General features: G+C 40.1%; 1 protein-coding gene across 4 annotated transcripts in view; it reads right to left on the reverse strand.

Annotated features, from left to right (window-relative positions):
• Positions 1 to 966: 966 nt before the first annotated feature.
• Positions 967 to 13,032, reverse strand: part of PAG1 (phosphoprotein membrane anchor with glycosphingolipid microdomains 1) — a 116,511-nt gene continuing 104,445 nt past the window's right edge. For all 4 annotated transcript variants that reach the window (XM_069779571.1, XM_069779568.1, XM_069779570.1 and 1 more), the window contains 2 exons: positions 12,436 to 12,495; positions 967 to 10,475 (listed from right to left, as the gene is read on the reverse strand). In XM_069779571.1, coding sequence (XP_069635672.1) covers positions 10,128 to 10,475; positions 12,436 to 12,495 — 408 coding nt within the window. In that variant the 3' untranslated portion in view covers positions 967 to 10,127. The remainder of the gene's footprint in view (positions 10,476 to 12,435; positions 12,496 to 13,032) is intronic.

Raw genomic sequence — 13,032 nt, forward strand, 5'->3', positions numbered from 1 at the left:
TTGGCCTATAGCCTTATATCTTTAAGTATTAAAATATACTTACCCTGATTAACCATTAAAGAGCCATCACCTTGACAGCGAACAGATACTATTTGCCTGTACCAGTCTAAATTTTTCAGCCTCCCAGGTCAGCATGACTAATCTGTGGCTGCACTGTGAATTTTCCAGGAACCTGTTATCAGTAACTACTTAGTATTAACTGGGTAAAGCTGCTCTTCTCTTATCTGTAATTAATGAGGAGGAAGGCGCAACTGATGGAGAATGCGAGTCCCAGCAGCTAGGTACCATTTCAGCCTCATGCTCTAATGTACAAAGAAGCCTCACTCCAGTGGCATGCTTAAAAGATGACATTTCCTTGTGTTAGAATTACATGCAGAAATCTGTTACATATTGAGCTGTGGTCCTAACTCAGCTGCCTCTGAAATGCTTCAGGATGTTCTCAAAGTATTTCTACACAAATTAGAGTCTTGCCATTGACAGAGCAGTGCAGCAAATGGCTGCGGAACGTTACCTAGAGAGCATCTTTAGCAAAGAAAAAGGAATTGAATGCCATAGCAATTTCAGAAGATAATCCATAAGGCCGGTAATTGCAGCCCTTTAAAAATGCTGAAAGCTGCACAACTTTCAAAGGCTCAAATCCAATATTCTTATCTGCATTAAAGAGCATAGTGCCACTATATTCATGGGAGTTCCTACTTTAGTCTAGAGACAACTTAAAATTGGTGCTGTTGTGTGCATGCTTGAATCTTGACAGGATTGTGGCTTTGGGAGGAGTAAGGTGCTATATAACACAAAGAAGACTTAATAGTTCTTGTCAGATAATGAAATCAGCAGAAAATGCCCAGAACAAATAAAATTCTATCAAATAATGCAGATTTTAGGACTTGTAGGAGGAAGTGACTACAAGGACTGAATAAAATATTTAAGAAAACAACAAAAAGAGGCCCAGGTTAAAAAAACCAAACCAAAAGACAAAGCTTATTTATTATGTTTTATTCTGTCTGGCTATTGAATTTATATATAGATTTCAATCCAATGAATTTTGCCAGGATTTTTGAATTAAACTAATTTCATTGCAATGTAACATGTTCCCCATTTGACATCATTTACATGGATTTCCAATGAAAGTTATTTGCAAATATATTAACCAGAGAAAATGGCAGAGCCTCTTTTAAAAGCTTTCAGAGAATACAGTACGGAATCTTAAGATTTTTTTTCTGCATATAAACAATATCAGGATACTACTGTACATAAATAAAACCTGTATTTTATATCATTGACCTATGTTCTTACTTTTAGATAACTGCCTCATATGTTTATGTAGCTTTTTTCCCCTGAAATATTTACATAAGACTTGTCTACATTTACAGTAAATAACCATAATTACCTACTGTGCTTTCAGCAGCCAAAAGCTGAATTAGCTAGAAATATCCGATGAAGATTCTTGGAATAATGGTATGACTAAATTACATCAACTTGTGTATACTACTACAAAATATTGAGAGGAATTTCATGGCATTTATCAATTTACAAAATGCAATGTGGTGTTGGATCTGAACTGCACTAACAGTAGGATAAGCCTTGCAATTACAGTCAAGCTATAATTTATGGAACATACATTCTGCAAAACTACAGTATTTCAGTGTCTGCAGTGGTGTTAAGAAAACTATATTGATTTCAAACAGGTAGCAAGCCAAATAACTCATCATGTAGCAAACAAAGCCCAGCTAGTGCCATCTCGGAAGCCTGCATGCACTGACTCCAGGTTTATATAGCACAGTCATTTCTTTGAACTGCTCTCACTGCCTACAGATCTGAACTACACAGTATATTTAACTGTATCCACACTAAGACAGCCAGAAACAGTTCTAATCCTCTCTTTTCAGAAGCTCATACTGGTTTGAGGATGTTTCACAGTTCAGTGTCAGTGACCAGAGAATCAAATGGTTGTCCAGAAACACAGTTTGTTGCTAGAACATTATGTAAGAGAACATTGCTGGAAAACCATTCCAATAGTAAATATTTTTTCCATTATAAAACAATGTATAAAATAAATGAAAGTGTCTGTATTACAAATACTTATCCACTATGTTCTAAGTATGCAATGTTCCATATATAAAGCAATTTTATGCTTAAGTTCCTATAGCACCCAATTTAAAGTGACTCCTACTGAGGCATGATTTCAGTCATAGCTATTAGAGATGATTATCCATATACCAGACTATTTTTTCTTGTTCCTGTGGAAGTCATATCAATTCACTAATATAAAAGAAAGAAAATATATTTCACTGAAAATACAAACAAAAAATAGCTAGCACCAAGCCAAACTTCCTCTGTCTTAGGGTCCAATCCTGCACCCTTGTCTCATGCAGATAATTCTATTTAAATAAAGTAATCCAGTTAGGGTTTGGGTGGGGGGTTTGCTAAAAACTATGTGTGCAAGTCCAGATCTGCACATGGTACTTACATTAGCGCATCTACATTTGTCCATTTTGGGCTTATGACAGAACAAACCCATGTATTTAGAATTTATTTATTCATTTCATTTCTGTTGATATGGAGGCTTGATAAAAGATCAGCAAACTGCGTCATGGTGGGGCAGAGAGGACTTGCCCCTGCCTCTTTGGGTATAGGGAATACTGAGAAGAAAAAACAATTCCCTCCATCTCCTGTGAGATTCTTGGCAACTTGTCCCTTAACTGTAACTTTTTCTACTGTAAAAAATCTTCTAAACAGGTAGTCTGTGACACGCGCAAAGTGCAAATGAAACTTAGCTATTGTTCCTTTTACCTCTCTCTTCCTAGCTGCTGCAGTAGGCTATACCTGTCTTGCCCTGACAGCAAATGCTCTTTTCTGGGTTTGCAGGTAGGGTCTTAGCACACTTTCATCTAGACAGACAAGTCAGACTGAGGACAATCAGCTCATATCCCCCTTTCTTAAGTTAAAGGGGTCAGGACTGTGAAGCAAAGGGCCATTCCTAAGTAGGCATTGCCACAGGGTAGAGACAGGCCCTGCTGGAAGTGATGAACGTGGTACGTGTGGAAACTCAGGAGGCACCAGAGTGATCCAGATCCTCATTCAAAGGCTTGTCTGCTGGTAGGATGTTCCAAGAAGACTGGTTACGTGACTGTTCTCAAATAGCCTCAGAGACGAAGACCGAATTCCACTACCCTCAGACATGTGAGAAAGAAGGTTCTTGTGCTCTTAGGAGTTATTTAAACATTGTACCAGTCCACCTCTTACATACATCTTTCCGTGTCGGTTCAGTGCTTGCAAGCTACAGAACTTCTTGCCTTGAAAGAAAGACCTCCACAGAAGCCTGCAAGACAGGATGTGATTTCCCCAAAACATCTGACTTACTTAAGTCCAGGCTCCTAAATCTCACAGGCGCATTCAAAAGGTCCCATTCAGAAGTGTTACGTGATGCAGTTTCTGTGCCCTCTGGACAGTTGCCGTATTTCATCAGGGACAAAAGAGATACTCAGATGGTGACAACTGAACGTGGTGGGGAGGAGCAGTTCTGTAAGTAAGAGGGTAGTCCAAATCCACCAAAACCTATGCTCAAAGTTGAAATATGAGAGTCTCTTCGTAGACATTAGGAAGTCAAAACATCAGCAATGTTGTCTTTTTTTTTTTAAGTAATAAGATTTGTAAGGTTTAAAACCCCCTCCCCAATATTACAAGATTAAAATGACAAGAGCTGGTAACATTGTCTTGTAGTGAACAGGAGGCATTCTGAAATCTCAAATGAAGCATTTTGAAGTCAAGTGATACTTACATACTTTGTAAATCATCTAGGCAGATTGTTGCATTATCATAAACTATAAGAAATAAAATAGCTGCCCTCTAAGCTGAACAAAGAATCTCATTTTATATTTTCTGGAACAAACATATGCTAGTTAAAATTAGACAATGAATTTTCAGAGATGGAAACCTTGTCAAACTGTGCTATTATAACAATAAATGATCATCACAAATGAAAGCCAGTATTTAGGAATGTGTATGGCAAGAGAGTACCACATACAGTAAACAAGTTGCTGTGCAGTTAACAGTGAGCATTTTACCCTCACCGCAACATCTTTATTCATAGGCACTTTCCTATCATGTTTGTAGTGACTGTCCTTCTTGCCAGTTTCAAACTGAAGACCTCCAGAAACAAAACCTCACAGCTTGAAAAAACAGAACTGTAAGTTTTATGTTATCTGTAGACTGGGCACAGGCCAATGGGTATGTAATACAAAGATAACCCATGCATTTGCTATGGAAATTGGAGTGCCGGAGTTAGCTATGTGAGCAGGTCAGACCAAGCAGAGCATTAAATTGTTCTAGCGATTCTGCTTACAACACCTGAGCTGGAGCATTTAGCGTTAGCTTTAATACATCTACATTCTGTAGACGCTCTTGCTGACCTTTGGCTTACATGTAAAGTAAGTTTTATCAGTTAATCAATGGGAACCTTGAATTACAAATAAGCTTTCATCTTTCTGTTGTCCACAGGAAAAGAACAGTGTCTAGTATATGTGATACCCTAATGCACTCCTGGAACATTACCACATAGGCAATTCATTTGTTTAACACTTTTGTTGTTTAATACTTTTTGTAAGCCTGGGATCTTTCATACTCACCCAACCAAGGGGTTCTCTCTCCTTGAAGAAAGGGAACTCTGTGTTTTTATCTCTGTGACGTTCCATCCATAGCATTTATCTTTAGCATAATCCTTACCACATGTTGCTAGCTAGCAAGGGATATAAAAATAATTTTGGGGGGATTTTTTTTTTTTTTTGAGACTGAGATCTTCTCTGGCAATGTATTCCGCCATGATCATCCCAAAAGAGATGCTACAAATCAACTTCAGCACCAGGATATGAAATCATATTAATAGCAATTATGCTCCCTGCTCCCAGAAAGAGCCCTGCCCTTGAAAGTCTTCAGCACACCACCACAGGAACATCTGACAGGCTGAGGATCCTTCTGCGTTCTCCTGTTTTGCAGTAGACTACACGCACCAAGTTACTTGTGAGGCACATAACAGCCTTATTCAAGCATGTTCCAACCTAAATAAATAACACTCATCTGAAATAACTGGTAATTTGCCTAACAGCAAAAGTCCCCCACTGGAGTGTGGCCCAAATTAAAATGTTTGTTGCAGAAACGGATTTCTTACAGTCATATTGCAAACAAATGTATGCGCACAATAGGAGACAGAAAAAAGTCCTTGAGCTGGGCACTGTGATGTTTCCAATCCCACACTGTACAGATAAGACTCATGCCTAGCTGCTTTCAAGCCAAGGCACTTGGCCTGAATCGCGGCTTTAAACACCTGTGGCCCAGCCTAGGCTTGTTCACATGATGACTCCATTCTGGTTGTGTGGGGGATGAACAAGAGACAGGGCAGCACTGTCAGCCTTTCGTCGTCAGAGTAACACAGTTAACGCTAAGTTCTGGGAAGTAGACAATACTAGAGAGAGCACTCCGTGTCACAGCTTTACACATCAGCTTTCAGAAAGCACATTGAAACCATTTATCCAGCATCTTATAAAAGCACCATTGAAAGGTTGAACAGAGAGCACCGCGTATACAGAATTGTGATCAAGACAGTGGACAGGAGCTGATCAGGGAGTCATGGAGAAGCACGCAGCCCGGAAGAATCCCTGCAGGATGGATTCCCTGAAGGCACGATAGACAAGGGCTTAGAGAACAAGGTAGCTGCTCCTCAGCCAGTTGCTACTGCAGGGATGGTCCAGCTCTGGGTGACTCATGAATATGAATCCCCACACCTACTCATTCCTCCATGAATCCTGCTACATGTAAGCAAGCTTGCAATTGATATTAATAGAAAGACTGAAGCAACTAAATTGTTCACAGTTGATGTGGACATAGACCACCACCTACCTCCCTGAATGCTCACTGTTGAAAAACTTAGGTTCTTCAAAAGAAGACTGATAATTCTTATTGCAAAGCTTAGTCATCGTAGCTACATTACTGGGCTTTTTGGAGGATGTTTGTAGGAGACTATTGCTATTGTTGGGCTAATTAAGGTCCAATACATTTAATGTGTCTCTATAAAGCTGTTTCCAACTTAGAAAAGTAAATATTGGGGTTGTCCCTTTGTACTTTTGAATAAAACAAACACAGTATGAAAAAGAGTATGGAAGTACTAGCTACTTAGTAAAAAAGGCACTATAGCTGATCTAACCGTGGTAATTAGGTACACGCCTGCGCTACAGATATCTGTAAAGAATCTATTTCTCTCTGTGACTGAGAAAGCAATTCTGCGCTCATCATGGTAGAAAGGGATGACTGGTTTATGTATGGGGTTAGCGCTCGTTTGGGTATGTGGTGAGAACTGGTTTAGGTATGTGGTGAGAACAACTCCCACAGGAGACACAGATTCATGAAGAGACATCCAAACTCCATTTCCTATTTCTACCAGTTCCCACAAGGAAATCAGAAAAGACCTTTTCACGAGTGCAGTTATACCCACATTACAGCTTGTCTTGGCCTTACTGTAGCAATGTGATGTGAGATCTTATTATATAGTTCTGCCAAAAAACAGAGGCAAAGAAATAAACTGTGAAGCTTCTCCAGAAAAGATTGCCAGGTAACAAATACTTCATTTTGGATGTTGATATTTTTTTTAGGGATATGGTGAGAGGGTCAAAAATAGCAATGAAGAGACAAGCAGAAGAGACTCCCTCTTCTTCACAGTCAGATTAATCTATTTGGAGATTACTGTTGGAAAAATCTTTCCATCCAATGTATTAGTGAAAAGAAAGCATTGGCAACAGCTGTATAAGAATAGATCTTACTTCTGGGAAGAGGGAACTAAAACAGAAGCTTGATTCTTTGTCAAGAGATGTAATTATTCACTTAAGAACCTTGGACTGAATTCTAAAATATTTTGCCTTAGCATTAGACTATATAATGGAAATTGTAGGGGAGTTACAGACTCCCCTGTGTGTCCTTGTTCAGGAAGGTAATTTGTTTTTGCAGCTCTCAAGAGTGCAATGTGCAGGGGTCTCAACGGCTGAAGACAAGTACACATCCCGCAAGCAGCAATCCAAAATCTGAGCTCCTTCCCCACCACGCTGAGGGTCTGGCGGACGATGAAAAGGCTGTGACCACCCTGAGAATCATTTAAACGGGAAGGGATGTGCCAGCACCACAGGACTGCAGACATAGTACCAGCTCCCAGTGCAAGGCTGTATGAGGCAGGTTAAAAATAGTAAAAAAAAAAAAGAAAAAGAGAGGGGGAGGGATTTCAATGTGGAAAAGGGAAGTCTGGGTGTCTCAAGGAGCAGCTGTCAGAACAGGGGAAAGAAAGGAAGGAAGGAGCCAAGTCTCACATCCCTTCCTCCAAACCAACACTCTTAATCCTGCTCTGGAAGACTGCAAAGAGTGACCAGGAAGCCCTCCTTCCTTTGACTTGCTGATCCTGATGGGGGCACTTCCAGAGTGATGTTTGATTTCTTCTTTTGCACCTTAAAATTTTACAATCAAGAGTTCAGTGTTATTCTTTGCTATTGTTAACTGGCATTGTCTCATACCTTTAAATTGGTCTTGAAATTGAATTTGGTGAACCTGACAAACCTCATGTTGCTACTGTTTCTCCACAAGCAGCCATCCATATAACGAGTAAGACGATCCTTAAGGGATAACTACATCTTGAGATGTATTTGGGAATTTCAGGAGTTGAGGTATGCCTGCCACTAAGTTGCAGGAGTCAGAGTGAGGACTACATATATAAACCTGTACCCCTGAGCAAGGAACAGACAGCAAACACATAGCTAAGGACTTCAGAAATTCTCCAGACTTAGCACAACAGATCTTCCGAAACACGGTGCATCTTATCTTTGGCCTTAAACGGTGTGAAGTAGAAGGAGAGAACAGTCAAAGGTGAACTTCATGAATTCACATTCAAGGGAACAGAAATAGAAACTTTTTTTGAGGGAAAAACTCCAGAAAGGAAGACAGAAGTCAGCTTTAAAAAGCACTGCAATGAAGTGGAAGCAAAGGGTTTGGTGCAGCTGTGGAAGCATGGCAGCATGGTCAAGACCAAGATGGATGCAGACTGGTCTGAACTGCTTCTCCTCAAAGGAAGAGAGTCATAGATCAAGTGTGCTGCACTGTCGCATGAGGTCAGGATCCATGAAGTTTGAATCACCCTGCGGGAAGAGTTTGACCGAGCACTTGCACTGCTCCTCAGAGCTGTACTACTTACAGGCGAAGCCCAAAAATCAGTATACTTCTTTCACTTATTATTTCTAATAAATGTGTGTAACCAGATCTGTGTTTGCTTCTTATAGTACCAAGTAATATTGAGTGCTGGCCAGTGATCTGAGATGGACTTCATCTGGTATATCAAAACCCAGTTCCAACTGAGCTGAAACTAAACCTGTTTTGGCTACTATGGAATAAGCCAACCTCAGTTTATGTGCTGTTTATTTTGAATTAAAAATAAACTATTCTTCAAGCACATGCTAGATATTTTGTATCTTAATGTATTTGAATGTTAGCAAGTTTGGACTATAATTTATACTTGTGTCCAAATTACATGTGTATGCTTATATACAGGGGGCTGTATGCACATGCATACACATAACTGTGTATAGATGCATATCACACAATGTCAGTTCTCTACTGTTGGACTATTCTTGCACTACTGTACTATTCATTGTACTATTCTTGTAGAAAACAAAAGCATCAACCCAGTACCTACTTATTTCATCCAGGCACTGTACTTTGTTTTTAATCGTAAGAGAATAACTTGGTAGCTTTGAAAAGCCAGTGGCATTCAAACTGCTTGTCAGAGCCCCAAGAAGTTCTTGGTTGCCCTCCTGCTCCTTCAGCCGAGGAACAAGGAGGACCAGTGGCTATCACAGACTAAATCCCACTGTCTTTTCTGCCTCTTTTTTGCCCTTTGGCAGTGTTCTTTTATATAGACGCCATTATTTTGAGCTTAAAAACAGCAAGGCATGTTCAACACCCCTGCTCAAGAAGACAAAAAAGAAAAAAGCAATTGTTCATTTGCATACTTCTGAAATAGGAAAAAAATGTAAAAGAAAACCAAATAAAGCCCAAAGAATGGGATTCCTCCTGTTACATAAAACAGTAAGTTAATCTACAAAAACTTTGAAGATGAAAAATATGTTGTAAAAATAAAAAATATTATCCACTCAACACAGTACGTACATTTCCCTATACAATAAACTAGACAAATATATTACAATATTTTAAGTCTTAAAAAAGGGCAAAGTTCTTCAAAAAATGACTCAACACTATTAAGGTTAGGCTAAACATTATGCCAATGCATTCATTTGCACAACTTTTTGCAACTTGACAATTGTCTGGTGTGTGTATGTGTAGGTATATGTGTGCATGTGAGGGGAACAGAGCAAGAACGCTAAGGGTGTAACTTGCCATGTTAAAGCGTATTTCACAAATAATCAAACAAAAAACCTACAAATACCAGTACACATCTCAAATATTACAAGTCACATTCTACAGCCCTTGACATTAAAAAAAAAAGCTGACAGAATTAATTCAAGTACATTTGAGTAGGTCCCTTGTGAAGTGCTGTTGTTTGCACTTTAGTTGCAATGAATGTGGACAGAGCTCCCACAAAGACACAGAAGTGAGCATGCCTTCCCCAGCCCTGCAAAGTAAGTCTGAGTTGAGGTACAATGATCCGTGATTTGCTCAACGTTGTGGATGCCCGAACTTGAATGAAAAATGATGCTTGAAAAACACTTTGAAGCAAATGACATAAAATAATCTCTTAAAATGAAAAGCTAGCTTTGTGTAAAGGCAGTCTTTTTGGTATGTAATCCTATCGGGACAACAAGCATAGCACTCCTTCTCAAATTCTGGTTGTCTTGGAGCTAACAATAAAGAAGTCTTTACATTGTCCTGGTTGTCATTCTGACCTGACATACCCTTTCCCATGAGCCTCCACCCACCACCCAGAATAACCTAGCAGGTGTCATACCCTGGCTGAAACGTATGCCGCTTCTTCACAACTTTTGTTCTCTACTTAGCTTCGTTCCTCAAAAGGAGAAGCACTCCCCTCTCTGTGTTTCACATGTTCCTTTGAAAATACCAGTGGAGAAATCTGCCTGCCGGAGTAGTTAAAGTCTGGTGAGATCTCTGTGGTGTTGCAAGTCCCCTATGCTCTCATAGTCATTCTCTCCTGAAAGAGCAGTGTGGTTTGTGTTAGGCACAGACAAGGTCCTGTCTTCTTGGCTCACTGACTGGATAGCTTCATAGTCAGGCTCCAGCTCCCCGTTTGGTCTGTCCGCTGACTGAGGCACAGTGGTAGTATTTAGGGTGTTTTCAAAGTCCTTCACGCTTGCATAGAGGCCACTGCAAATAGATGGGGACCTCTGAGATGCAATTTCTTGAATACAGGTGTAAGGAGAATCCAGTGCCTTGATGGGCTGTCCCGGCTTACTCACCGATGAGTACATGGCTGAGATCTAGGAAAAGGAGACAACTGATGAGTATTTAAGCATGACATAAAATTTGTGTGACAGTTTGTACCTCTTCCACCACAAGGATGTCGGTTACTTAAGAAAAGACAGGATCTTCTAATAAAAACACATCCTTTCTTACCAAAAAAAAGAAAAAATATTTCTTGCAAATCCTTTCTTTTCTGGCATGCATTTATATATTGATTTTCTTTCAAAAAAGAATGCTTTATAAAAGTTTATAAATGTAAAATTCTTTGAACAGAAATCCCCAGCAGGCAAATTAGACCCAGGACAAAAGGGAATGGCTTTGTGAGCAGGAGCTCTTGCAAGTTTTGCTATGGTCCTGGAGCCAGCTTGGGCTCAATGGTGAGACAGGCATCAAAGGTCAAAAGCATCAGGTTTAGCTGCTGTAATGTAGAAGAAGGATGCTGTCTGATCCTTGGGGTTTTAAAAATTATTATTATTTTTAATGGTAGCAGCTACTTTTCTGCTTTTAGAGACATGCCAATAGGAGAGCAGTTATTTATTGTGTTTGTAGGCAGAACCAAGGAGGCACCAAGTCATGTGAAGAGAACATTAAAAATCAGGAGATAAATTACCCACACCAGAAAATAGCAAATAGTGCCGATCTTGATATGCAAGGTCTGCTCTGTTGACTAAACTCTGCCTACAAAGAGGAGCTGCATCTCAGTCACTGCGTATCAGAACTTAAGACTAGAGACTGAAACCTCTCAGCTACTACAAACACGAGAGAGGGAGCTGGAGTCTCACTCCTAGCTCTAAAAATTGTCTCTGAGGAGGTGGTATGCTTGAACAAGTGCATGAAGGTGGCCCTTAATGAAGAGGTGAAGGAGAAGCCTACATCCACACATGTCCCTCCGCTCAGGGCTCGCGGGGCTGGTGCCAAGCACAGGGAGCCGCTTGACTCCCTCTCCCAGTCCAAGTGGATACAACCCCTTGCACAGGGCAGACGGCTGAAATTCCCTGCACTGCTCCTCTAGTACCTAATATCACAATTGCAACATAGCTCTCCTGTTACATTTAAAGCCTTTCCCAAGTATGCAAGGCCACTCTGGACTTGTATCAAACCAATTATAATAGTAGATTGGCACGAAAATGTCCATTACCATTAAGCAACACTGACGCAGATGAACCAGATCGCTTCTGTTAATTCTGGTTTGGTTTGTTGTTTTTGGGGTTGTTTTGTGAAGAGAGACTTCCAACTGCAGGTGGCAATACTTCTTAGTTTTTACTGATTTCAGCCAACCAAACAAAAAATGGCTTTTCTGCTCATCCATACTTCAACCATTTCCAACATTAAATTACATGAACCCAGTCTAAGGGTCAATTTATTCACTAATGTGTGGGAGCGCTTCTCCCAGCAGAAAGCATTAGCTCACTCAGGTCATTGCCAAGTTTATGTTTACTTTTATGTCTGGAGAACGTATTTATAAACTGCACGGGTGTATTGGAGACGATCACAAGCAACCTTATTTCTGTTTAACTTTTCTGTCTTTGTTTCAATCTCCTCAATTTATTTGACTAATAGGCATTTTAAAGAACAGTTTATGTTCCAGTGCTTTTATTGTGCTTCCGTTTTTTTCCCAGAGCTCCAAACACTTTGCATGGAGAAGGTGGAGCATGTTTCAAAAGGCTGCTGATGATTATTCTTAAGTAGAGTTTGTCTTCAAACCAAGAAGCTGCCCTAATGATCAGCTAATTGTGGCCTCCTGTTATTTTCTGACACCACTTTTTAACCTATTGGCCTGATATAGCCATATGCTGGAATAGTTCTGATTTTAGCAATGTGGCAATACAAACTCTGTGCAGAGAAGCTTTGGCTGTCATTTTCCCTTCAGACAAATTTCACCTTTCTTATATCCTGTTTAATCATGCAGAGTTTATGCTAATTTCTGCCTGAAAAAAGGCCTCTAGTTAGTTATTGAATTTTGTGCAAGAAACCCACCTCATCTTCTGTAAGAGATGGATCTTCCTCCCGAGACTTGTAAGACATTGAACTAAGCCTCTGTAAAAAAGGAAGAAAGGAAAAAAAAAAAAAAAAGGTTTATTACCAGTCAACAGTGTGAAACCTATAATAAAAGCCTCCCATTACAATCAATACATTATATTTTATGGTCATTTGCTCACTAGTTCCATTTTACATAGCTAATATCCCTAATATCCAGAGTACATCTCTGGAGATAACAGCCCCGAGGTTAGTAGAGCTTTTTAATGTATCTGCTCTTGTCCTGACCTGAAAAGGGTAAAAATAATGTAATGGTTAAAACAAACTCTGCTCCGCTGTATCCCTGCCTTTACACTTCCAGTGAAGCAAGAAAGAGTCTGCAAAGGCTTTTGAACAATTAAAAGTCAGCTGTTGCGACACACTAGTTGGCCTTCCATGTGATTTTCAGATACGCTTTCAGATGACACAAGAACAATACCCAACTGGCACCTTCCTGACGACTGTTATCCTTCATGCAGTGGCTCCTGGAAGTGCTGCAAGGGAGGCACGCCGTCCTCCTCCGCCCCGCAGTGCAGCAGCGGTGCAGAGGTGCACAGC

Source organism: Haliaeetus albicilla, chromosome 3 (assembly GCF_947461875.1).
Source record: "Haliaeetus albicilla chromosome 3, bHalAlb1.1, whole genome shotgun sequence".
NCBI lineage: Eukaryota > Metazoa > Chordata > Aves > Accipitriformes > Accipitridae > Haliaeetus > Haliaeetus albicilla.